Source organism: Myotis nattereri (assembly GCF_964212035.1).
Source record: "Myotis nattereri genome assembly, chromosome: 1".
NCBI lineage: Eukaryota > Metazoa > Chordata > Mammalia > Chiroptera > Vespertilionidae > Myotis > Myotis nattereri.
The window spans coordinates 42314734-42342575 of NC_138075.1; the positions used below are offsets into that span (position 1 = coordinate 42314734).

General features: G+C 40.5%; 1 protein-coding gene across 1 annotated transcript; it reads left to right on the forward strand.

The window, feature by feature from the left end:
- Positions 1–18: 18 nt before the first annotated feature.
- On the forward strand, positions 19–27755 carry SAV1 (salvador family WW domain containing protein 1). The gene is made up of 5 exons (XM_081113297.1): positions 19–999; positions 4982–5425; positions 15990–16260; positions 20286–20429; positions 26338–27755. Exons 1-5 carry the CDS (start codon positions 906–908, stop codon positions 26537–26539), a joined length of 1155 nt encoding a protein of 384 aa, XP_080969423.1. The 5' UTR covers positions 19–905; the 3' UTR covers positions 26540–27755.
- Positions 27756–27842: the final 87 nt, after the last annotated feature.

Genomic DNA, 27842 nt, shown 5'->3' on the forward strand with positions numbered 1-27842 from the left:
GCACTTTTTTTTCTCCGTTTTGTCTTTTATCAGAGAGACACTCTCTTTATATTTGTTTAATTTGTATTGGCCAGATCAATGTTTTCAACAAAAAGAGACTTCTAAATTTGGGGGGGGGGGGGCAGGGCACTAGTCTGGGAGTTGTGGTCCTTTCATTCTATTCGCATTCTGCGTTATGAGGGCCCTGAATTTACCGAGAAACTCCAAAAGGGCGTCTGCACTCCAGGACGATGACGGGGACGCGTTCTGGAGGGGCGGGGGGCGGGGGGGGGGCGTCACCGGCTCCCTCCAAGTCCTGAGGGGACAATCTGTGGGAAGAGGGGGCTCCGCGGCGAGAGCTCGCGACCTCCGCGCTCGGCCTGGGCGGCGGCGTCCTCCTTTCCCGGCCTCGGGACTGCCTCTCGCTGAGGAGCCGCGAAGGCGGCCGCGGCCGTAGGGCAACCCGTTAGCTCCGAGCGGACGGACGCCCCGCGGCCCGAGCCGCGCCCCAGCCAGAGTGGGGGCGGGGCGGCCGCGGCGGCCGCGCAGCGTCGAGTTTCCCAGAATTCCCAGCGGCCGCGGGGAAAGTTTACGGGACGTAGGCGGCGGCGGCGGTAGCGGTAGCGGTTATTCGGCGGCCCGCGGCGGACCATGGCCCTGGCCCGGCGTCGCTGGCCTCTCCTCCAGGAGTCCTCGGGCGGCGTCGCGGGGCAGGCAGACTTCCGGGAAGGAACTGACCGGCGACTGAGCGGCGGCCGGCGCGCTTAGCGCCCCGAACATGCGGCTGTCCCTGCGGGCGACCCCGGGCTGCGGAGAGGCGGCGGCGGCGGCGGCGGCGGCTCCGGAGGGAAGGAGGCGGCGGCGCCGGCGGAGGCGGCGGCGGGAACGGCCGGCACCCGGGGCGGTCTAGGGCCTCGGCGACCAGGATGCTGTCCCGAAAGAAAACCAAGAACGAAGTGTCCAAGCCGGCCGAGGTGCAGGGCAAGTACGTGAAGAAGGAGACGTCGCCCCTGCTGCGGAGTGAGTGTCGAGCCGGGCGCACCCCTACCTGCCCCGGCGGCCGCGCCTCCCGCGCCTTTTCACTCCCCTGGTCTCTGTGAGGTAGTTTGGTTGGTTGGTTTTTACTTTTCAAGATGCCTGCAGTCGTGTTTGTTATTTGAAACCGATAAAGACTAAGAAACTTAAACCAGTTTCCCCTCCTCCCCTCGCCCCCCTAAAAATAACAGCAAACTTCCCGGTTCCCTATGACTGTGTTGTTTTACTGGAAAAAAAAAAACAAAAACAAGAGGTCCCTTAGGAAATACATACTTAAATGACTGATCCCCTGATGCTAGAGGAGTCAGCGCGAGTGGACGGGAACACTTTGTTGCTCTACTAGACCCGTCGGGCTGTGCCTTGTGTTTGTAAACATTGCGGTGTCGCTCGCCCGCGCTGGCCGGTGTGCGAACTGGGGCTGAATTCCCGCTCCGCCGGGGACGCTGCGCCCGGAGGGGACGGCTGCCCGCGGCTGCACAGCCGCTACCCACGGCCTCATCGGCCTTAGATCTCAGAGTAGAGGAACCACAGTCGTGTGCATTTGGCGATAGTGATGAGAATTGCTTCCAATAAAAAAATCCCGAGGACCCCCACAAGACAAAAATACTCAAAGTGATTTGTCATATTTTAGGAGACATTACCAAAAGTGGTGGGTTTTTTTTAAGTACACATTTGTTTTTATTGATTTCAGAGAGGCAGGGAGAGGGAGAGGGAGAGAAACATCAATGATGAGAATCATTGATTGGCTGCCTCCTGCATGCCCCTCACAGGGGATTGAACCTGCAACCTGGGCATGTGCCCTTGCCCGGAATTGAACCTGGGACCCTTCAGTCCGCAGGCTGACGCTCTATCCACCGAGCCAAACCAGCTAGGGCCGTGGTTGGCAAACGGCAGCTTGAGAGCCACATGCGGCTCTTTGGCCCCTTGAGTGTGGCTCTTCCTAAGCCTTAGGAGTACCCTAATTAAGTTAATAACAAGTACCTACTATATAGTTTAAGTTTAAAAAATTTGGCTCTCAAATGAAATTTCAGTCGTTGTACTGTTGATATTTGGCTCTGTTGACTAATGAGTTTGCCGACCACTGAGCTAGGGCAAAAGTGGTTTTTGTGTTTTTTTGTTTTTACTTTAATAGGGTGCATTTCTACCCCCTAACCCCCAGCACCTTATTGCTGTTCAGTTTAAGTATTTGACTTTGGTTTTCCAGCTGAATCTTTTAAAACTTTAATTATTTCTGTCTTTTGAATTTTTAATACTTGCTGTGTGTTCAGATCATTTGTGAGGCAAGGAGCTAATATTTTTGGTGCTCATACTGCATGCTGGCTGTTTGTGTAGGTTTCTCTCTTGGAAGCTTGGGGTAACCTTGTGACTTAACCATTACCTCATATTATAATTGGGAAAGCTGTTCATAGAGATTCCTAGTATTTGCCCAAAATCACACAGAAAGGGTTGGGGAGCATGTGTTTCCACTATAATTACATCATCAACCTTCCAGATTTAACCTTGTATTTGCAGTACTTTCTTATAGAACAACAGAATAGATTTAAACGGGTGCACCGGTAACCAGAAACTTGATTTTTAAACCTTTTGTTGTTGTTGTTAATCCTCATTCAAGGACATTTTTTTCATTGATTTTTAGAAAGAGTGGAAGGGAGGGGGAGAAACAGAGAGAGAGAGAAACTAGATGTGAGAGAGACAGGAGAGACACATCAATTGGTTGCCTCCCACACCCCGGGAGGGGCTGGGCTCCACAGAGATACCTTGCCCTTGACCAGAATTGAACTCAGGAGCTTTCAGTCCTTGGGTCGACTAACCACTGAGCAAACCAGCCAGGGCTTAAACCTTTTTTTAACAGTTCATTTTTGAGTTACACGTTCTCTCACATTTTGGGCAAAGTTAATGATAACTTGCAGTGTGCTGCCAATAGTTTATTAAACATTGCTTGAAATCATGAAATATGTTTGTCATACCTTTAAGCAAATAATTTAATATTTTTTGTTTCAAGTGTTGAGACTTGTTTATTTAGGTATTAATTTCTGTCTAGAGTTTGATTCTGAAACTTATTGAGTGCCTGCTAATATTATTTGCTCAATGAACTAATAAAAGTCTCTAGATCTGCCGAAACCGGTTTGGCTCAACGGATAGAGCGTCGGCCTGCGGACTCAAGGGTCCCAGGTTCAATTCCGGTCAAGGGCATGTACCTTGGTTGCGGGCACATCCCCAGTGGGAGATGTGCAGGAGGCAGCTGATCCATGTTTCTCTCTCATTGATGTTTCTAACTCTCTATCTCTCTCCCTTCCTCTCTGTAAAAAATCAATAAAATATATTTGAAAAAAAAAGTCTTTAGATCCAATGTTCTTCATGTATTTTGCTTTCTAACGATTAATGTCTAAACTATTTAAGTTCTGTATTCTGAAGTACTGTATCCTGAAAACTATTGTTCTACTGTTCTCTTCTGTTTCAAGTTATAGCTACGTGTTTTAAAGGAGCCATAATTTCAGGCTTGGCTTTTTTTGTACTAATTCAACATTGTGTACCTCTATGAAATGAAATATTTCTATTTTAAAATTTTCATAGCTGAATGTTTGGCTTTTCCTTTTGCCATTATTATTTTATGTAATTCCAGGAATAGGAAGACCAAGTTAATAATTTAAAAATCTTTTTAAAGGATTCTACCTTTATATGTTTGGGAATAGCTATATGTTCTATTTTTTAAAAGAAAACAGATTACTAATTTTACACATTTATTCATGAGTATTTCATTAATATGTATTTCATAGTTAATCTTATTGATACTTTTCCATAATATGTATGGTAGCATACAGAATATATTTGATTCAACACATTTGTACAAATTACAAATCCTTTCGAGTAGAGAAAGATTAATCAGCCTCAATTAAAAAAATAATTTAATCCTCATTGAGGATATGTTTATTGATTTTTGTTTTGTTCTGTTTTTGGTTTTTTTTTTGGTTAATCCTCACCTGAGAATATTTTTTCTATTGCTTTTCAGAAAGAGTGGAAGGAAAGGGGGGTGGGGAGAGAGACACACACACATCAATGTGAGAGAAACATATTGACTGGCTGCCTCCCCCATGTACCCTGACCTTGTGTGGGGAGTGGACCCCACAACCCAGGTATTTGCTCTTGACCTGAAATCAAGCCCAAGACCCTTCATTGCATGGGCAGATGCTCTAACCATTGAGCAATCGGCCAGGGCTGTTCATTGATTTTCAGAGAGAGGAAATGAGAGAGAAAGAGAATGAGAAAGACATTGTTATAAGATACATCCATTGGTAGCCTCCCATGGCCTCCCAACCAGGAACTTAACCTGCAACCTTTTGATGTATGGGACAACACACAAACCAACTGAGCTACCTGGCTAGGGCAGCCTCAATTTTAAAATACCCAATAACTATCTTTTTTTTCAAATTGGTTGATTTTTAGAGAGAGAGCGGAAGGTAGAGAGAAAGAGACAAACATAGATTTGTTGTATTTATAGTTCCACTTACTTATGCATACATTGGTTGATTCTTGTATTTGCCCTGACTTTGGATTGAACCCAAAACCTTGGCTATGCTCCAGCCCACTGAGTTATCTGGGCAGGACCCCCAAGTCCTATCTGAAATAAAAAAATTTAATTGTCGCTGTGGTTGAGTGTCAACCTACGAACCAGGAGGTCATGGTTCAATTCCCAGTCAGGGCACATGCCCAGGTGGTGGGCTCAATCCCCAGTATGGGGAGTACAGGAGGCAGCTGACCAATGATTCTCTCATCATTGATGTTCTTATCATTCTCCCCCTCACCCTTCCTCTCTGAAATCAATAATATATATATATATATATTTATTTTTTTAATTTAATTGTGTTTTAAGTCCATTGAAATTTTGTATTTTGGGGTGATAGATGCAGATGAGCAACTTTTAAAAAGTGTTACTTATTGAAATGGTCATTTTATTGTTTCATTATAGATCTCATGCCTTCATTCATCCGGCATGGTCCAACAATTCCAAGACGAACTGATATCTGTCTTCCAGATTCAAGCCCTAATGCCTTTTCAGCTTCTGGAGATGGAATAGTTTCAAGGAACCAGAGTTTCCTTAGAACTCCAGTTCAAAGAACACCTCATGAAATAATGAGAAGAGAAAGCAACAGATTATCAGCACCTTCTTATCTTGCCAGGAGTCTAGCAGATGTCCCTAGGGAATATGGCTCTTCGCAGTCATTTTTAACAGAAGTTAATTTTGCTGTTGAAAATGGAGACTCTGGTTCCCGATATTATTATTCAGATAATTATTTTGATGGTCAGCGAAGGCGCCCACTTGGAGATCGTACACATGAAGATTACAGATATTATGAATACAACCATGATCTCTTCCAAAGAATGCCACAGAATCAGGGGAGGCATGCTTCAGGTAATTTAAAATTAGAACTATATTAGATTTATTAACACAATTTAAAAGATGCTCTTTTCTATATTTTTTTGGGAAGTCAACATATTCCTAAGGAAATTCTTCATTTTGCCAGTATTGCTGAGCCAGCTTGCAAATAATTATTAACCTACAATGAGGGAAAGAATTTTGTGTTCCTTTATTTTATTAACTCATTTTATAAAAACTTGGTACTTATTTGAAGGATATCTTTACTATTAACACTATGAACTTTGAAAACTTAGATAATTTAATGTCTACAGTTGGATTGAATCTAGGTTAAGGTTTCAGAGAAACTGGACTTAAATGGGAAAAGGCAAGGCAGATAGGAAGAATCAGGGATGGTAGTTAATACCATGAGCAATTGCATCATTACTTAGCTGGAACCTGTACTGTTTCTCTTAACAAAACTGGTGTCGTAGTTCAATAATTAGTTCCCAAGTTGGTCAGACAGACTTATTGTGAAATAGTTAATCGTGTGTTAAGTATGTCTTTTTGTTGTTCTTTTATGAAATGAGCAAAAATATTAGTTATAAATTTTTGAAATCTGCTTTCCATATTTGCTGACTTGAGGATTCTTATAAAAGGAGCTGAAGACATAGGAGAAATGCACAATTTGCTTTAATCCTAAAGTACTGGAATACACCAAATAAACTGAAGCAAGGTGAAAATTAAACTTTTTTCTTCTGACTATTTTTTTCCTGTAAGTAGTTGTAGGCTTTAAATTTTGGCAGGTTAAAAATAAAAAAATACGTGAGACATCTATTTTGTAATCCACAAAATTTCAAATAAGCTAACAATACTTTGGAGCGTATTTTGCGTGTAGAAAACATTCATTTAGTCTGAGTCATATGTTTACCATTTTTCCCTGACCTTATTATTCCTCTTTGGTACCTTATTTGAAGGAACAAAACCAATATATGCAAAATAGTAACAAAACAATTTGTATACTTTGTGGTACTAACTGTAGGTACAATAGAGAGGCAGAAAAATATAGTCAGGGTAGGCTGGAATGATTGGTAGAAGAGATAGGACTTCATCTGTGCTTTTAGCTTGTATTTTAGATTAATGGGGGCAGATGAAGGGCATTTTAGTTGGAAATTTGGAAATAACCAAGTGAAAACAGAGTAGACACCATGCAAGTCAAGTCCAAGGAGCTGTGTAGTTTTGCCTAGTTTGAAGAAGATGTAAGGTGGAATGGAGATTTGTGGTCCGACAACAGGCTATAGGATTGAAACTTGAGTCAAGCAAAATCATTGCAGATTTAAAAAGGCAAATCATTTTATGAAAGCACTATTTAAAGATCAGTTTACTAGTTACACTTGGGGTACATTCCTAGAGAAAAGTGGACTGCAGGTACCAGTGGTATTGCAGAGGAAAAGACAAATCTGTGATGTTTTTGAAGGAAAAATGAGACACATACGAGTTTGGGAATGAGTAAATCTCAAGTTTTGAAAACTGAGTAGTGTATGAAGCAAAATAGAGACAGACTTATAGGTAGAAAACAGGCAGGCAGCTCGGAGGTGGGGGTGGGGGAGGGGGCAGGGAGGAGTTGGAAGGGTGGAGGGATTGAGCAAAAAACCCCCAAAACTCATGGTCATGGACAACAGTGGTGATTGTGGGAGAAAGTATGTTGGTAGGAGGGTAAGGATGTGATACAGACATTTATTTTCACCAGCTTTACATTTTGATTGCTGTTAGTAATGTAATAAGCATAAAAAAACGCATGGAAGGAAATAGTTTTGTAGTGAGTTAAAGAGAGTAGTAATTCCAGCCAATTGTTATTTAGACTTCCCAGAACACCTATCTCAGTGATTAACTTCATTTTATTGTATTTAGCAGAAGTATGAAAGCAAGTTGTATAATATCCTAAAGGGTTTCAGGATCTAGCAAGTTCTACGTTTAGCTGTGAAATTTGACCTTTAGCCATTTGACCAACATATCAGACACTTATTGTATGTGCCAAACGAAGGAATCCTATTAACAGGAAGTCTTTAGTTAGAATACTAAAGGCAGATTGAATTCATTTGTTCTGCACTTAAATAATTTAGTTTTATACAGTTTTAAGTAACAAACTTTAAAATATATTTTTAAAGACAACTGAAGACATCAAGTTAAAAGAATCAAAATGGAGTGTTAGGCTTTACAAAAAAAAAAAATCACTGGACTTTCTATGTATTCCAGGATATGCATAAATATGTAGTGAACCAGAGTCATCTTTGAGGAGGGGTTAATAATCTTTAGGGACACAAATTTATTTGTAATTATTTTGCAGAGGAAGTAGTTGCCTTGCTTCAACTCTTAGATCTCTTTATAAACATCTTGATTATAACATGGGCTATAATGTTTAGTATTTATTAACCTGGAGCTTATAGACCTCCATTAGAGTTCCAGATTCCATTTTGTTCTCTGTAGCTGTTATAAAATTAGGCAACTAGAATTTTTGAGCTTTTTCTATAAGGACATATCTCATAGATATTTGCCTGGTTATATGAGATTATGTTCTTAGAGACATATCTAGTGAAAGCTTGGAAGAGAAACAAAATAATTCTTTTTTCTGTGTCTTTGGGAATTCATGTACCGGGTAAGCGAAAGTAGGTTTATAGTTGTGAGTACATGATACACAAAGCTATTATAATAATCATAACGTACCTTTTTCCATACCCATTAGCCCACCCCTGTATTTAGCATATGAATGCTTTATTTTGTTTAAATGGAAGGTGTGCGATTAGTTCCTGCAAATAGAAGTTATTTTGAGGATTATGAATGCCACTCATTCTTCTGGGGCCAATTGAAATTATGAAAAACTATTTTTTTAATTTTTTGGTTGATTGCTTTGTTTGAGAAGGAGTGGGACAGGGGAGACAGTAAAAAACTATTTTTTCCTCATAGCTCAGAAACAAGATTCTCATTTTCCACTGATTGAATTCAAAATTGATGGTTTGCCTTTTATTAGTAGCAGTCATATTTTTCTTTGAAGAATTACAAATGATCTTTTGTTGCTAATATTACATGGTTGGTAATACTGTCATTTGACTTTATGCCATCTGTGTGGCCTTTGGTAAAGTAACTTACTTGAAACTTGGTTTCCTCAAACTCTGTAAATTGGTAGTGATTCTACTACCTCATTTGAGCTGTTTTGAATATGAAATAGTACAGATGGAAATGACTAGGGACAGAACAGACACTCAAAATTGTTAGCGTTCATGCCCTTTTTCCAGATTTGACATGTTTGTTACTAAAGTTTCAACTTTCTGGCTGAACTTAGAGTGGAGATCTGGTGTGTTAAAGCTTGCTATAGCCTTTTTCTTTTTTTAGTCTCCTATACATATTTATTATTAGTAATGCTTTAGGTTCCAATCTTTTTGTACTGTACATTTATCTCTCAATAGGCTGCTTTTTTTTCCCCCCACACAAAGTTTTGATAATTCATTTCCCTTCTAGCCCGGGGCTCAGTACTTAGATGGCTTCTCTTCACCCTTTGGGTTGACAGTTTTCTCCAGGTTGCTGCTAATGATATGATAAAGCTCAGCATAGAAGACTCTTGGGTCCAGGACCCATAGGCCACCTCATCTCGCTCGTGCACCAGGCTCGGTAATGCATTACATGGGTCTCCTTAGAGGCCTTGGAGAAGTACTTGGAAATGGTTGTCTGGAAGGCTTCTACTTTGGTCTTGACTGCATTTACCCTCTCCAGCACCTTCTTCTGGATTGATAACCCAAAGTCATTTCCATCCTCAATCTTGGGGATCAGGTGCTGGATCTACATGATCACCAGAATACATTTTTCTTTGAGAGTCCAGATTTCAGGCTTAACCAGGGCAAGCAGGGCCAAGAGCTTCTCATTCCCAGGGAGAAAGCCACACTTAGGCCACTTCCAAAGGTAACCAGTGAGTTTGTATTTTAGTATCTTTATGAATTCAGGGATTTTTTTTTTTTTTTTTTTTTTTTAGTTGAAAACCCATTGCCTAACAAAAGGTTTCAAAAATGTATCCTTTTTCTTTTATATATATACTAGAGGCCCAGTGCACAAAAATTCGTGCACTCGGGGGGGAGGGGAGGTCCCTCAGCCTGGCCTGTGCCCTCTAGCAGTCTGGGACCTCTCAGGAGATAATGACCTGCTGACTTAGGCCTACTCCCGGGTGGCAGAGGGCAGGCCCAATCCCTAGGTGCAGCCCCTGATCAGGCTCAGTGCAGAGCCGATTGGGGACTTAGGGCGCCGCCCCGTCATGCACAGAGCAGGGCGGATCGGGAGGTTGTGATGCCACCCTCAGTCACACTCAAGGCAGGGTCGATGGGTAGGTTGCGGCGCCACCCCGTCACGCACAGAGCAGGACGGATCAGGGGGTTGGGGCGCTGCCCCCTGTCACGCACAGAGCAGGGCCCATTAGGGGGGTTGGGGCTCCGTACCCTGTCACGCACAGAGCAGGGTCGATCAGGGGGTTGGGAGCTCCCCCCTGTCACTCACAGAGCAGGGCCCATCAGGGGATTGGGGAGCTCCCCCCTGTCATGCACAGAGCAGGGCGGATCAGGGGTTTGGGGCGCCGCATCCTGTCACACTCAGGGCAGTTCCGATGGGGAGGTTATTGCTCTACCCCGTCACACACAGAGCAGGGCCCGTGGGGGGCGTTGGGGTGCCTCCCTCTTTCACCCACAGAGCAGGGCCCATCAGGGGGTTGGGGCGCCGCCACTGTCACACTCAGGGCAGGGCCAATGGGGGGGGTGGTTGGGGCGCCGCACCCTGTCACACACACAGCCGCAGGGCGATCAGGGGGTTGGGGCGCCGCACCGTCACGCACAGAGCCGCAGGGCAATCAGGGGGCTGGGGAGCTCCCCCCTATCAGGCACAGAGCAGGGCTGATCAGGGGGTTGGGGCGCCTTCCCCTGTCACGAACAGAGCACGGTGGAGAGGGAGGTTGTGGCCCCGCCCCGTCATACACAGAGCCGCAGGGTGATCGGGGTTTGGGCGCTGCCCCCTGTCACGCTGATCCCGGTGCCGGGAGGCCTCGTGGCTCCGCTGATCCCGCTGCTGGGAGGCATATTACCCTTTTACTATATAGGATAGAGGCCTGGTGCACGGGTGGGTGCCGGCTGGTTTGTCCTGAAGGGTGTCCTGGATCAGGATGGGGGTCCCCACTGGGGTACCTGGCCAGCCTGGGTGAGGGGATGATGGCTGTTTGCAGCTGGTCACACACCCTTCAGGGTGGGGGTCCCCACTGGGGTGCCTGGCCAGTCTGGGTGAGGGGCTGAGGGTTGTTTCCGGGCTGGCGGGTTACTGAAGCTCCCAACCACTCCTTTTTTTTTTTATTCTGGGCCAGCTTTAGCTCTGAGGTTTGGCTGCTGAAAGCAGGTATCTGGTTTGTTTGGGTTCTATAATCGAAACACTGTTTCAACCCCAGCTCTGAGATCCTGGCTGGCTGAAAGCAGGTTTCTGGCGTTTTGTTTAGCTTCTATATTTGTAACAATGTTTCAAACTGCAAGCTCAGAGGCCGGCAACGACAGGCGGGGAACGTTGGAGTCCTCCGTCACTGGAGCAAGCAAGCCTCATGCTAGCTTCCAGCTGCCTGGCTGCCGGCCGCCATCTTGTCTGGCAGTTAATTTGCATATTGCCCTGATTAGCCAATGGGAAGGGTAGCGGAGGTACGGCTAATTACCATGTTTCTCTTTTATTAGATAGGAGATATATATATATATATATATATATATGTATATATATTGATTTCAGAGAAGAAGGGAGAGGGAGAGAGATAGAAACATCAATGATGAGAGAGAATCATTGAGTGGTTGCCTCCTGCATGCCCCCTGCGGGGGATCAAGCCCACAACCCAGGCATGTGCCCTTGACTGGACTCAGACTTGGGACCCTTCAGTCCGCAGGCCTATGCTCTATCCATTGAGCCAAACCAGCCAGGGCTATCCTACTTTTTCTATATAATTTTATAGTTTTATGTTTTACATCAGCTATATGATCCACCTTGAGTTCATTTTTATATTAGGTGGTATAGGTTGTGATTAATTTTTTTGCATATGGATGTCCAGTTGTTCCAACATCATTTGTTGATAAAGCTATTCTTTCTCAATTTTTCACCCTTGTCGAAAATTAATTGACCATGTATATGTAGATGTTTTTCTGGATTCTCTGTTTCATTGATCTGGTTGCCTTTCTGATAATACCAGACTGTTTTGATTACTATATCTTTATAGTAAGTCTTAAAATCATATACCATGAGTCCTCCATCTTTTTTTTTGATATGTTTTATTGATTTTTTTACAGAGAGGAAGGGAGAGGGATAGAAAGTTAGAAACATCGATGAGAGGGAAACATCAATCAGCTGCCTCCTGCACACCCCCTACTGGGAATGTGCCCGCAACCAAGGTACATGCCTTTGACTGGAATCGAACCTGGGACCCTTGAGTCCTCAGGCCAACGCTCTATCCACTGAGCCAAACCAGTTAGGGCGAGTCCTCCATCTTTATTCTTTGTTTTAAAAATTGTTTTCGGTCAGGAAGAATCTAAAAATCTCAATAGGCCAATAACTATGGAAGAAATTGAAGCAGTCATCAAAAAGCTTCCAGCAAACAAAAACTCAGGGCCAGACGGCTTCACAGGGGAGTTTTACCAAACATTCAAGGAAGAACTAAAACTTATCCTCCTCAGACTATTCGAAAAATTTCAAGAGGAAGGAACACTTCCAAGCTCATTCTATGAAGCCAGCATCACCCTAATACCAAAACTAGATAAAGACAACACAATGAAAGAGAATTACAGGCCAATATCCCTCATGAACATAGGTGCCAAAATCCTCAACAAAATCTTAGCAAATCAGATCCAGCAGTACATCAAAAAGATCATACACTGTGACCAAGTAGGATTTATCCTGGGGATGCAAGGATGGTACAATATCTGCAAATCAATAAACGTGATACATCACATAAACAAATAGAGAGAAAAAAACCACATAGTCATGCCCTGGCCGATTTGGCTCAGTGGATAGAGCATCGGCCTGCAGACTGAAGGGTCCCAGGTTCGATTCCGGCCAAGGGCATGTAGCTTGGTTGCGGGCACATCCCCAGTGGGAGGTGTGCAGGAGGCAGTTGATCGATGTTTCTCTCTCATCGATGTTTCTAACTCTATCCCTCTCCTTTCCTCTCTGTGAAAAATCAATAAAATATATTTTTTTTAAAAACACACATAGTCATATCAATGGATGCAGAAAAAGCACTTTACAAAATCCAACACCCATTTTTGATAAAAACTCTCAGCAAGGTGCAAATAGAAGGATCATACCTCAACATAATAAAAGCCATATATGACAAACCCACAGCCAACATCATACTGAATGGGCAAAAACTACAACTATTTCCCTTAAGAACAGGAACAAGACAGGGATGCCCACTCTCACCACTCCTGTTCGACATAGTACTGGAAGTATTAGCCATTGCAATTAGACAAGAAGAAGATATAAAAGGCTTCCAAATTGGAAGAGAAGAAGTAAAATTGTCCTTATTCACAGATGACATGATATTGTACATAAAAATCCCTAAAGACTCCATCAAAAAACTATTAGATGAATTAGGCAATGTAGCAGGATACAAAATTAACACCAAGAAATCTATGGCATTTCTATACACCAATAGTGAACTTACAGAAAGAGAGACTAAAAAAGCAATCCCATTTACCATCGCACCAAAAAAATTAAGATACCTAGGAATAAACTTAACTAAAGAGGTAAAAGACCTCTACTCAGAAAAGTACAGGACGTTGAAAAAAGTGATAGAGGAAGACATAAACAGATGGAAGAACATACCATGTTCATGGATTGGTAGAATCAACATCATTAAAATGTCCATACTACCCAAAGCAATCTATAAATTCAACACACTTCCCATTAAAATACCAACAGCATATTTCACAGATCTAGAACAAACTCTCCAAAAATTCATCTGGAATTAAAAAAGACCCCAAATAGCTGCAGCGATCCTGAGAAAGAAGAACATAGTAGGTGGGATCTCAATACCAGATATCAAGCTGTATTACAAAGCCACTGTTCTCAAAACTGCCTGGTACTTGCACAAGAACAGACGTATAGATCAATGGAATAGAATAGAGAATCCAGAAATCAACCCGAACCAATATGCTCAATTAATATTTGGCAAATGAGGCAAGAACATACAAAGGAGTCAAATAGTCTCTTCAATAAATGGTGTTGGGAAAATTGGACAGATACATGCAAAAAAATGAAACTAGACCACCAACATACACCATACACAAAAACAAACTCAAAATGGATAAAGGACTTAAATGTAAGACGGGAAACCATAAAAGTACTAGAGGAATCCAAAGGCAACAAAATCTCAGACATATGCCGAAGCAATTTTTTCACCGATACAGCTCCTAGGGCATTGGAAACTAAAAATAAAATAAACAAATGGGACTACATTAAAATAAAAAGCTTCTGCACAGCAAAAGAAACCATGAACAAAATAAGAAAGCCCACTGCCTGGGAGAACATATTTGCCAATGTTATCACTGATAAGGGTTTAATCTCCAACATTTATAGGGAACTCATACAACTTAATGAAAGGAAGATAAACAGTGCAATCAAACAAACAATGGTCAAAAAACCTAAATAGACACTTTTCAAAAGAGGACATTCTGAAAGCCAAGAGACATATGAAAACATGCTCAAAGTCACTAATCATTCGAGAGATGCAAATCAAAACAACAATGAGGTACCATCTCACACCTGTCAGACTGGCTATCATCAACAAATCAACAAACGACAAGTGCTGGAGAGGATGTGGAGAAAAAGGAACACTTGTGCACTGCTGGTGGGAATGCAGACTGGTGCAGCCACTATGGAAGACAGTATGGAGTTTCCTCAAAAAACTAAAAATGGAACTCCCATTTGACCCAGTGATCCCACTTCTAGGAATATATCCCAAGAAACCAGAAACACCAATCAGAAAGGATATATGCATCCCTATGTTCATAGCACAATTTACCATAGCTAAGATTTGGAAACAGCCTAAGTGCCCATCAGCAGATGAGTGGATTAGAAAAATGTGGTACATCTACTCAATGGAATACTATGCTGCTGTAAAAAAGAAGGAATTCTTACCATTTGCAACAGCATGGATGGAACTGGAGAGCATTATGCCAAGTGAAATAAGCCAGTCAATGAAAGAAAAATACCACATGATCTCACTCATTTATGGATAATAAAGACCATTATAAACTGATGAACAAAAATAGATACAGAGGCAGAGCAGCATCGAACAGACTGTCAAACTACAGTGGGAAGACCAGGAGGGTTGGGGAGGCGGGGTGGGGGGTGGGGGGTAAGAGATCAACCAAAGGACTTGTATGCATGCATATAATCATAACGAGTGGACACAAGACACTGGGGGATAGGGGAGGCAGGGGGAATGTCACGGGGGGAAGAAAAAGGAGACATATGTAATACTCTTTGTAATACTCTAAGCAATAAAACAAAATTTAAAAAAAAAAGTTGTTTTGGGCCCTAACTGGTTTACTCAGTGGATAGAGCATCGGCCTGCGGACTGAAGGGTCCCAGGTTCGATTCCAGTCAAGGGCATGTACCTTGGTTGGAGGCACATCCCCAGTAGGAGGTGTGCAGGAGGCAGCTGGTCGATGTTTCTCTCTCATCGATGTTTCCAATTCTCTATCCCTCTCCCTTCCTCTCTGTAAAAAAACAATAAAATATATTTTAAAAAAATTGTTTTGGTTTCTCCCCTTCTTTTGCTTTTTTATGTACATTTTAGAGTATGCTTGTCTATATCTGTCTATATCTACAAAAACTCCTACTAGAATTTGATTATAATTACCTAAACCTAAAGATCATTTCAAGAAAAATGGACACCTTAAATATTTTGAGTCTTCCAATCCATTAACATGGTAGTACCACTTTCATTTTTTTTATCAGTGTTTGTAGTTTTCAGCATACAGATCTTGTATGTGTTTTGCTTGGTTAATATGTAAATGTCTGATTTTTTAGAGCTATTATAAATGGTATAAGTAGTTAAATGTTTCCAATAATTGTTAGTATATAGGTATTTAATTGATTTTTGTAGGTTGACCTTATATCCTGCTACCTTGATAAACTTACTTAGTAATTCTGGGGCACAGCCAGATTATTTTTAAAAAATTATAAACTGGGAATAGTTTTAAAAGTTCATTTTACTGTTTTAGATGAAATGTCAAATCTAAAATCGTGAATGAGGTAAAACTTTTTTTTCTTCACTTTTCCTTTAGCAGTATACCTACTTAAGTAGCTTTGTAAGTAGTTAAAAGTTTGTATGGCCTGGTGATGGAAGCATCAACTAAAATCACCCAATTTTAAAGAAGGAGACTACTTCTCCCTGGTTTTGTAATTAAAGAATAGTAATACTGGCTAGTTTTATGAAGAATTTTATTTATAGTAATAAAATTATGAATTTTAACAGAAGAATTTTATCTACATTCATCAAATAGCATCTTTTAGCTTTGAATAATTATCCTATTTCTTCTCTTTTTCTCTTTCTTCTCAGGTATTGGGAGAGTTGCTGCTACATCTTTAGGAAATTTAACCAACCATAGTTCTGAAGATTTACCCCTTCCTCCTGGTTGGTCTGTGGACTGGACAATGAGAGGGAGAAAATATTATATAGATCACAACACAAATACAACTCATTGGAGCCATCCTCTTGAGCGAGAAGGACTTCCTCCAGGATGGGAGCGAGTTGAGTCATCAGAATTTGGAACCTATTATGTGGATCACACAAATAAGAAGGCTCAATATAGGCATCCCTGTGCTCCTAGGTATTGAGTTTATTTTCAACTTTTTGTTTTGAGATTGTCTAATTTTAGATTTTGAGATCATATATTTTTTTTTTATTAGTTAAGGTATTACAAATGTGTCCTCATCCCCCCCATTAACCCCCGCCCCCCCCCCCCCCCCCCCCGCCCTGCACACTCATGCTCCCATCCCCTTGTTGTATATGTCCATTGGTTTGGCTTATATACATGTATACAAGTCCTTCGGTTGATCTCTTCCCCTTCCCCCCGCCCTCCCTTACTTTCCTTCTGGGGATTGAGAGCCTGATTGAGATCATATTTTCATCAAAGAGAACAGTATCCTGAAGTTTGATGTTTGAAAGCTTTATTTTTTGAAGTTTACTAGAGGCCCAATGCACGAATTCTTGCACAGATTTGTGCACGGGTGGAGTCCGGCTGGCCTGCCCCAATCAGGGCTGATTGGGCTGGGTTGGCTAGGGGGAGGGGACACGGGAGGTTGGCTGGCCGGTCTTGCCCCCCAATCGGGGTGTGGGGGCCTATTGGGGGCGGAGCCAGCTAGGGGGAGGGGACGTGGGAGGTTGGCAGGCCAGCCCTGCTCCCTGGTCGAACTCCCAGTTGAACTCCTGGTCGAGGGTACAATTTGCATATTAGGCTTTTATTATATGGGATGATACCTTTCTCTGGACTTCTTTTTTTTTTTTTTAAACTAATGAATGACTTTATAATTTAAAAAAGTTTTTCTCATTAAAGAACCTCAAAAATAGGATCACAATTCTTATGATCAGATTCTACTTTAATGTGTTAGAATGTTTTTGCTGTAGATACCCAGAAATTAAAGTAAGTAAAACATCTGTCTCTTAACATTTAAATTCCTATAAATAATACAGACCTACCTCCTAATGTTTCAAAGTATACTTTTGGATTATAACATCTTGCTGTTTTTATTCGATTTCAGACACGTTATGTTCTTTTTTTTAACTCTTACCTGGCAGGAAAGTGAAAATTGGAACTGCATAAAACATTGCCTATCTTGCTTATTACCAGATTTCTAGCCCTCTTACTACTGTAGCCAGTTGTCACATATTGCTATTGAGCATTGAAATGTGATTAATCCAAATTGAGATATGCTTTCAATATAAAATACACACTGGATTTCAAAGTACATAAAAAAATAGTATTAGTTTAGTAATGAATTTACAAATATTCCTGATTAACTACATTTAAAAAAAAAGATCTTAGAAGAAGGGAGGGAGAGAGAAACATTGATTGGTGGGGGGATCGAACCCACAACCTGGTTATGTGCCCTGACTGGAAATCGAACCCACCACCTTTTGGTGTCTAGGATGACACTCTAACCTACTGAGCCACACCGACCAGGGCCCAATTAATTACATTTGAATGTTCAAGAACTGAACCATAAGATTCAAAATGTGTAGAATATCATCAGCATGTTAATAGATGTTGTTTAGTATCTAGCGTAATACAGATCTCCAGTTATAGCAAACATTTGCATTTTTTAGAATCATTAAATTCCTGAAAATACATTTTAATATCACCTAGAAAACTAAGCTTTATCATTGTATTGTTTTAATCATTTTACATACATATTTAGATTTATTAATTCATATTTGAACAGCAGTTTTTTCCACTTAGTAGCACTCTGTCATTGTTTATTGAACAACTGAAGGTGTCATCTCTTCAGAAGAACCAAACCAAATGCTCTGCCTGTTTTGGGCTCTGGCCCCCTTTGCCTACTCTCTGTACCATCTCAAACAAGCTTATGCCTCCCTGGCCTCCATTTTCAGGCCTATCACATAGAAGTATTTCAGAGCCACCCACCCAAAGGCAAGGATGAGTCCCACTTATTCCTACTGCATCCCCAGCACCCAACTCAGAGATGGGCACGAAGTGGAATGTAGCAGCTATTTGTTGAATGAATGATGGAAAAAAAATATGGTTACATTTTTACCAGGTAGCAGAGGACTTTGTGATTCAGATAACTAGATTTGAGAGTATATTGAACTTTGTGTTCATCATTAAACTTACATTATTACAGAATTTTTATAGTTTACAAAGCATTTTCATAATTAATATGCTTTTCTCAGCAACTCTAGACATTGAATAGGAGAGAATAAACACCTTCATTAAGCTTACAAAGGTAGGTAGTTTTAATAGCTATTTGATTGTCTGTATTATGCTAATCCTTATACAGAACTCTTATATTAGGTCACTTAATCCTGAGAACAGTCATCTTTGGTATGGATTTATTTCGTTTTATAAATAAGGAGGCTGAAGTTAAGAGAAGTAAAGCAGTTTTGCTTTCATTCACACAATTTCTAAGTGGCCAAATCCTCTAGACCAGTGGTTCTCAACCTTCTGGACCTTTAAATACAGTTCCTCATGTTGTCACCCAACCATAAAATTATTTTCGTTGCTACTTCATAACTGTAATGTTGCTACTGTTATGAATCGTAATGTAAATCTGATATGCAGGATGGTCTTAGGCGACCCCTGTGAAAGGGTCGTTCGACCACCAAAGGGGTCGCGACCCACAGGTTGAAAACCGCTGCTCTAGACATAGCTGACATCAAAGCTGTAGTTTTTCCCCATCTTCCAGTTGCACCGAGTTATGAAAGAAGAATTGAAGATACGATTCAGTGCCATTTGCACATTGATTTTTACATTGTTAAACAGTCTAAATCTAACACTTATTTTAACCCCAGTTTAGTATTGCAATGACCTTTTCTGATATACATGTAAATCTTTTTTAAAATATGCTTTTATTGATTTTAGAGAGAGAGGAAGAGAGAGAGATAAAGAGATAGGAATACTGATCTGTCTCCTACTGGGGATTAAGCCCACAACCCGGGCATGTGCCCTGACTTGGAATTGAACTGGTAACCTCTTGGCTCATGGGTTGACGCTCAAAACACTGAGCCACAGTGGCCAGGCTACACTTAAATCCTAATGTTGGGAGGCAGGCCCTTCCAGTTTTGTCTCCAAGACTGGAATAGATCATTTTGATCTGTCAGAACTCACTCTTTGGGTCAGTGCTCTCCTTAGCATTTTTCTATATAACAGTCTCTGCCCGTGTTGCTGTTCTCTCCCTGCCCCCAACATATAGAGGCCATTAGAATTAATAAAAAGCATGGTGGCGTTTTTTTGTTTGTTTGTTTTGTGTGTGCATGTGTGTGTGTGTAATTCTGATTTAAAATAGGTTCTATCTAACTCCCATAATACTCTCTTAAGTTGGCAAATACAGAAAGGAAATATTACAGTTAATGTGAATATTTCAAGCATTCCTACTGTACTGCACATTCTAAACCTCCTTTTCAGCCTAAATGATGAAGAAAGGCCATTATCATTTTGAGACAAACTATCAACCTTCCCAACATAAATTTACAGCTAATTACTAGTAATTACTGGAATTTATGATTCTAGTTTTAAGCCTCTTTATAAAAATTACAACTCTAATTTTTTATAGCCTTTGAAGTTAACCTTGAAAAGAATGAATACAAGCCAGAAGAAATTTCTAAAAAATATGTAAAGATTTACCTTAGTTTATATTCATTGTCAGTGACCTACTAGTTTCTAAGAGAAGATGGATTTTAATTCCCCTATAGTATGACAAAAAATAATTGTCTACGGAGTTGCTGAGAAAAACATTAATTATGCTTGGTAAACTTTATTGTTTTTTAGGTGGTAGAAGGAACTGAGTTTGGACAGGAGGCTCATTTTAAAATAGTCTTAAAGCCTGGTTGGTGTGGCTCAGTGGTTGAGCATTGGCCCATGAATCAGGAGGTCACGGTTCGATTCCCAGTCAGGGCACATGCCTCGGTTGCAGGTTCGATACCCAATAGGAAGGAGTATGCAGGAGGCATCCAATCGATGATTCTCTCTCATCATTGACGTTTCTATCTCTCTCTCCCTCTCCCTTCCTCTCTCTGAAATCAATAAAAACATTAAAAAAAAACACTTAAATATTATTTGTTTTTTATAATTGTTTAAATTTAGGGCCTTTATCTTAATGAATGTCAATTCTTTCTTAGTGTACCTCGGTATGATCAACCTCCTCCTGTCACATATCAGCCACAGCAAACTGAAAGAAATCAGTCCCTTCTGGTACCTGCAAATCCATATCATACGGCAGAAATTCCTGACTGGCTTCAGGTTTATGCTCGAGCCCCTGTGAAGTAAGTTAATTTACAGCACAAATCTTTGTTGAGGAGTGAGTGGAAGACCATACATGTGCTAGTTTTTCAAAATGGCTATGAGTTTGGCAGGCTCATTAAAGATATTGTTTGGGTGCCATACTAGGCACTGTTCTTGGAATGTAATCATGAATGAATAAATGAAATCTTGGCCTCAAAGAACTTTTCTGGGAAAACAGAAGTAGATACCGACATGATTAAGATTAGTAACAGTGTTATATACAAAGTGTTTGGAAGTGAATAGTTATTTATTATCCAGTGTTTCCTATGTACTTTACTGTGCTAAACTTTTAGGCATGTTATCTCATAAAACCTTCCCCAAACCCATTTCACAAATGAAAAAAATGGAGGCTTTATCTCTCTCTGCTCAGATCACACAACTGTTAAGTGGTAGATTTCAAACCTTTATCTTTTAACTTCAAAGATCATTAACTTTTGTCATTGGTACTTTCTTATTTAATAATTAGAGGCCTGCACAAATCACAGGTGGGGTCCCTCGGCCTGGCCTGTGGGGATCGGGCCAAAACCAGCTCTCTGACATCCCCTGACCCCAGAATCAGGCTCCCTCCTCTCTGGTTCTGGGTGCGTCACCCAAGAACCACTGCTGCCAAGTCACCGCAGCTTGGCAGCTCCTGCGTTGAGCGTCTGCCCCCAGGTGGTCATTGCACATCACAGCTACCGGTCAAACAGTCGGATGGTCACTTAGGCTTTTACATATAGAGATTGCATTTACTTAGCAGCTATTAAATTCCTGGTACTTTGGCAGGCATTTTATACATAATAATTATCTCATGTACTTTTAACAACTATATAAGGTAACATTCAGTTACTAGTTTTTGTAGTCTTACTCTTATTTCCCTTTTATCAGCAAAAATTATCAGCATAAAATAGCCCAAAGAAGAGTTTTAAAGAGTTTTAAGACGATTGGACAGTGAATTTGGAATAAAAAAATTAAATCTTCGATATTCAAATAAAATCTTTGATATTCAAATAAAACTTTTTATATATACACTTTTTAAAATAGTAACTCTTCTTTTGAAATAAAATTTTCAAGGGGTCTAAATTTTTACCATCCTGCTATATATTTATTAGCTCTTTGTGTGTGTGTGTGTGTGTGTGTGTGTGTGTGAATATGCCTTTAATGATTTTTTCTTGCTTAGAGCCATTTGTTCTTAATAGCTTCTTTTTAGGCTTTTAACTTGAATAGTTGGTACATTATCTAAAGGATAGACCTTATAATTATTTGACTACTAGAGGCCAGTGCACGAATTCGTGCACGGGTGGGGTCTAGCCGGCCTGGCCCCAATTGGGGTGAATCAGGGCTGGGCCTGTCAGGAGGAGGAGATGTCTGGAGATTGGCCGGCCAGTCCGCTCCAATCGGGGCCCGATCAGGGCTGGGCCAGCTGGGTAGAGGGGCCAAGGGTGATAGGCTGGCGGGCCCTGCCCCCGATTAGGGTGGGGGGGCCGATTGGAGGCAGGGCCGGCCATAGGCAGGGGCGGTGGGCTGGCCGGCCCCACCCCCAAATGGGGTGCGGGGGACCGGTCGGGGGTCAGCGGCCAGGGGGAGGGGCTGTAGGAGGTTGGCTGGCCAGCCCCACCCCTGATTGCTGTGGGGAGGGGATTTGGGGGCCAGCAACCTGGGGGAAGGTCCATGGGTGGTTGACCCTGCTCCTGATCAGAATGGGGGGCTGATCGGGGGTGGAGCTTACTGGTGGGAGGAGCCATGGGCCAATCTGGGTGGTGGAGGCCCATCAGGGGCAGGACCAGCCGGGGGAGGGGCCACAAGTGGTTGGCTGGCCAGCCATGCCCCTGACCAGGGTGAGGGGGTCGATCTAGGGTGGGGCAGGGGAGGGGTTGCAGGAGGTTGGCCAGCCTGCCCTGCCCCCTATTGTGGTGGGGAGTGCAATCAGGTGGGGCTGTCTCGGGGGAAGAGCTGCAAGCCAATCAGGGTGGGGCGGGCTTGGGGGAAGGGCAGCAGGGAGGGGGCTGTTGGCTGGCTGCCCCACCTTCAGTCGGGGTGGGAGAGGCCAATCAGGAGCAAGCTAGTGGGGGGCGGGGCCATGGGAGGTTGGCCGCCAGCCCCACCCCAACCCCCAATCAGTCCCGTTCACTGGCTGCAGTGGGCATCATAGCGACCGGTCGTTCTGGTCATTATGGCGTCCAGTCACTGGCTTTTTATATATATATATATAGATGATGCTGCTCATTTAGGTAAGTTTAATATTCTCATAGTTATTGGTCATTTACTATGAATTATTAATTTTTGGCCAACATACATATTCCCTTACATTCCCTCTATTCTGAGAAAGAAGGGGAGGGAGAAGGAGAAGGAGAAGGAGAGGGAGAGGGAGGGAGAGAGTGAGATATCAATGTGAGAGACACACATCAACTGGCTGCTTCCAGCATGTACCCTAACTGGGGCTAGGAATGAACCTGCCATCAAGGTACATGCGACCTTTCAGTGTTCAGGCTGATGCTCCAACCACTGGACATCACTGGCCAGGGCAAATTTAATGTAAGTTTAAATTTTAATTATAAATATTCTGCAAGGTATATACAATGCTTACCTAAAGTTTCGTTTTAGTTTACTTGAAATTAGGTACACATTTGAAATTAGGTATCCATAGAAGTTTAGCATGGTTTCTCAGCTTCTTTATCGGATAATATCTCAATGGTATAAGAATGGTATTAAGAATGTGACAGCAGATGAACTTTTCTTCCCTTTTCCCCTTTTTTAAATTAACTTTATTGAGGTGACATTGGTTAATAAAATTATATAGGTTTCAGGGGTACAATTCTATAATATATTAACTGTATGTTCTATGTTCATCACTCCAAGTCAAATGAAGTCTCCTTCCATCACCATTTATCCTCCCTGTACACTCTTCTACCCCCCACCCCCACCCCCTTCCCCTCTGGTAATCACCATGCTGTTGTCTGTGTCTGAGGATTTTTCTGTTAATTGTTTTTTGCTTAATCCCTTCTTTCACTCTTGAATAATACTTGACCCACTACTTGTGTATAGCCTTTGTTCTTATGCTGATCCCCAGTCAAATACAATAGGTGTGTGTATTTTTATTCTCCTTAAGTCTGGAAGAATATGTGCCTAACTGTTAACTTTTGTTATTTGGGCGAGTTGGTAAGATTGAAGAGGGTTACTCTTTCTACTTCATAGTCATTGTTAGAAAAAATAAAAAGCTTCTCTTTGGGGGGAAAAAAAGATAATACTTAAATGGAATTCCTTGCTTCTTGTAAAAAGGAAGACTCCTAAAGATTATAGTCCCTTTCATATCTGGTTCTATGAGATAGCTAAAAAACTTTAGGAAACTAGCAACTTTTTTTTTTAAATCTTCAGATAGCTCAAAACTCTTCTAGAAAAGAGAGCAAATACTTCTTTGCTTAAAAACTTAAAACGTCAGGAAACCTATTGCTTTTTAGTTGCTCCTAAATTTTTATCCCTAAAGAGTATGGAAATGGTTAATCTTGTTCTATCAATAAAAGGTGAGCTGTTGTCTATGAATTAGATGATGGAGAATCAATTACTTATAAAAAAAATAGGTTTTAGAAAAAAAAGTAGCCTTCCTATTTAACAATTGACCATTTTCTAGCTTACTGAAATTTTTAATTCTGTCTTTAGAAGTAACTTACAAAAATACTGTTTGCATATACTTCCAGAACTTGACTTAGAAACAGATTATGTTCTAAATTATTTAATTTTATTGAAGTTATGTTTCTAACTCCGCTCACAAAAATCTGTAATGCATCATATAACTGTAATATCAGGTAAAATTACAAGATTTAATCTTTAACAGGAAAAAGACTGTTAGGAACATACTTTCTAATATTCCTTACACACACTCCAACACAGTCCCCCACAGCATTGTGGAATGGATTCTGTTTCATTCCTGTGTCTTGATTCCAGTGTCACCATTGGCCCAGCCAGCTCTGGGTATAGGTGGAAAGAGATAGTGGGCACACTGTTATAGGGGGCATGTGCCAGGAACTTAGACCACATTATGATACCTGGAGCTGAGAAAGGCAGCATTTTTGCTCTTAAAGCCAGCATCCAATGCAGTGTGAACACCTTTTTGGTTTCTTTTTGTTTTTTGGTGGCAGTATAGCAATGGCTGTTTGCATATATGGTTTATTTATAAGTAGTGTTTGAATAGAATACTGTCCTAGGAAAAACAGCAAAAAGATGCTATAAGTATAGGCTATCGAGGAGTTTTTACAGCCTATTTTCTAAATGATTTACCTGTATATTTAGAGTATAAGTGGCTAAAAGTTAAACTTGAGGAAGTAGATTATTTGGCTAGTTAAGAAGGAAAAAATGGTAAAAATAATTAGGTATAATAGGATTTATTATAGGCAGAAGGGAAGAAATTATACAGAAACAGCAGGGGCAAGAATTTGGAACTGAAATTGGTGCATTGCTTACTTTTGTTCTCTATGTTGTTCCTTAGAATGCTTTTTCTTCAGTATTTGTTTACTGTTTCCCTTTTTAAAAAGCCTTTTAAAATTTATATTAGACAAGTGATCCTTTTGGAATAATATAGTAAATGAATTACCAAAGGACCATTGGGTAGGAAATATTAGAAATGATCATTAAAAATAAATTTACCAGAATTTATAAAACTTCTTATTATGTCAGCTCTGCAGTATGATTTGAGAAGTATAACTTTATTATCACATAGGTATATGCCCTGCTGTAGTTCAAGTTCTTTGACTAGTCTTAGTATTCTAACAGTCAAAATTATTACTCTGAAGCATCTTGGTCCATAGTTCTTTAGGCCTTTCTGATGTTTTAGTCACTAAATAGTATTGCAAGAGAGATAGCCTCTTGGGGTTTCAGTTTTTTCATCTGTAAAATAAAATTGGATTAGAGTGTCTTTCAATTCAAAGTATAAATTACTGCGTTAGTAGTTTGTGGCAGGCTACCATCTCAGTATGTGATCTGCCTACCATTGAAGAAGGCCTTCTTCTGAAATACAGATATAATTTTATGAATCCTTCCCTACATTGTGGAATCTTCTACAGTCTACTTATTCTCTCATTTTAAACAGAGCTTACTTGCTTTCTGCTTGAGTTTTTCTGTTGGGTTTTTTTTTGTTTGTTTTTAAATACTGTATACTTAGCCTCAGGAAAACTCAACCCACAAATGATGGTTCCTCTTCATTCCTTCTTCTTTTTAGTTCCTTGTTTGCTGTAGAGAACAGCATTCCTCATCTATCAAGCTCTGCCAGTGTGGCTCAGTGGTTGAGCATCAACCCATGAACCAAGATGTCCCTGGTTTGATTTCCCGTCAGGTCAGGGCACAAGCCCAGGTTGCTAGCTCGATCCCAGTAGGGGGCATGCAGGAAGCAGCTGATCAATGTTGATGTTTCTCATTAACATTTCTGTCTCTCTCTCCCTCTCCCTCTCCCTTCCTCTCAAAAATCAATAAAAAACATACATTTTTTAAAAAGCCCTATTGACTCTAATGACACAAATGACCTTGCCCATTTTATGTATTATTTATAGGCCCAATGTGGTTTAAAGCATTCTTAAGTTCCTGACAGTTAACTTTAGATGAACTTATGAATAGCATAGAATGTCTTCTTCACAAATTATAGAACCACAGTGGTTTGAAATATGTGTTTATTGCTATCTGATGTTAATATGAGAATAACTGACACTTAAGATGAAATGGGTATTTTGAAATTGAAATGAAATAGTAATTATTTTCTCCTCTCTCTAAAAAATAGTATATTTAAGTAGCAGTTGACTCAATTATAGATTATGGTTTAATTTTAATAAAGTTGATATTTATAAAAATAGACCAGTTGATTACTATAAATACATATTTAATGTGTGTATTCTGAATATATGTATGATTGTGTTTTTAAAACAGATATGACCATATTCTGAAGTGGGAACTCTTCCAGCTTGCTGACCTAGATACATACCAGGGAATGCTGAAGTTGCTTTTCATGAAAGAACTGGAACAGATTGTCAAAATGTATGAAGCCTACAGACAGGCTCTTCTCACAGAGTTAGAAAACCGCAAGCAGAGGCAGCAGTGGTATGCCCAGCAACATGGCAAGAATTTTTAAGTAAATTTTTTAAAAATAAAAATAGAATTTAAGTTTTATAAGGGCTTTAAAATATTCTCACAGATAAAAGACTGCAAACAAGTACTTTGGTTAATAAAGGCAGCTTTTTAGAAATTACAAAATTCTAATTTTACATGTATTTTGTTATTAAAAATACTCTTATTGAGGAAAAAATAATGTTTCACCTTAAGAGCCAATGTGGCAAACTTCTTAATGCTGCATATTAGGAAACTGCTTTGAATATTCTTAGTGGAGACAAATGCAGCAAGAAATGTCATTATGAGATATTAAATAGGAAATGATCACTTGATAAACTCTTACAGTAGCAGTACCTTTCTATAAAAAACAAAGCGAGAGATAACCTATGCAGTATTTAAAAAAAGATGTTTCCTGCTTTAGTGTGGAACATTGTCTGGAATCGAATGCTTTAAGTGTTACTATTGTGCATAGCTCAAAACATAAAATGGGATTTGGAACCTTTATTGTAATAAATTTTTATGTATAATTTATGGTATTCCCCTCCCTCCCAAATGTAAAGAACGTTTTAAATGTGATGAGAAAGGTTTTTTTTGGTATGAAAGAGTGAAGGGCCTTCAATCTTTAAGGAATAAATTTTGGCATAAGGCTTTTAGCCTGTGTGGGAGAGGTGTGTACAGCATTCAGAGTAGCTAACATCACTTCCTTACTTTTGGCCAGGGCTCTTTCGGCATTTAAGAGCATGGCTCTGATGAGACAGTGGAGGGTTCCCTATAGCATGACATGCTACCATCCTAACAAGCTGGGTTGAGCTGCCAAAAATGACAATCAGGGATTCATTAAGAAATCTTGGTCAATAAATTGATTTTCTTTTATCTTTAAGACTTTGTCACAAACTTTAAAACCCAGTATTTATTCCCATTTTTTTTCCTTTTGAGTTCATAGTTAACAAAGATATTGTTCATAATTTGTGTAGTACATTTGATTGCAGACAAATTTATGGCACTTCTAGCCTATAAATCTCTAGAATTCCAGTAATTTTAACATTAGTTGAAGTAGCTCTTCAGTTATATTTACATGTGTTGTAAATATGTAAATATGTTTTTAGTTTAGGTAATCTTCCAAAATACAAAGCACTCCCAGTTACATAATAGTGAGTTTAATTTGTTGATAAAATGTTGGAAATATTAAATGTTTGATTTTATACAAGCAGCTTATTAAATATATTTTTGTGGAAACTAAATGTTTGAGTCTATATTTTACACATAGTGCTGTAAATATTCGGTTTTTCCATTCATAAGACCCATCATCAAAGAAAACAGTACAT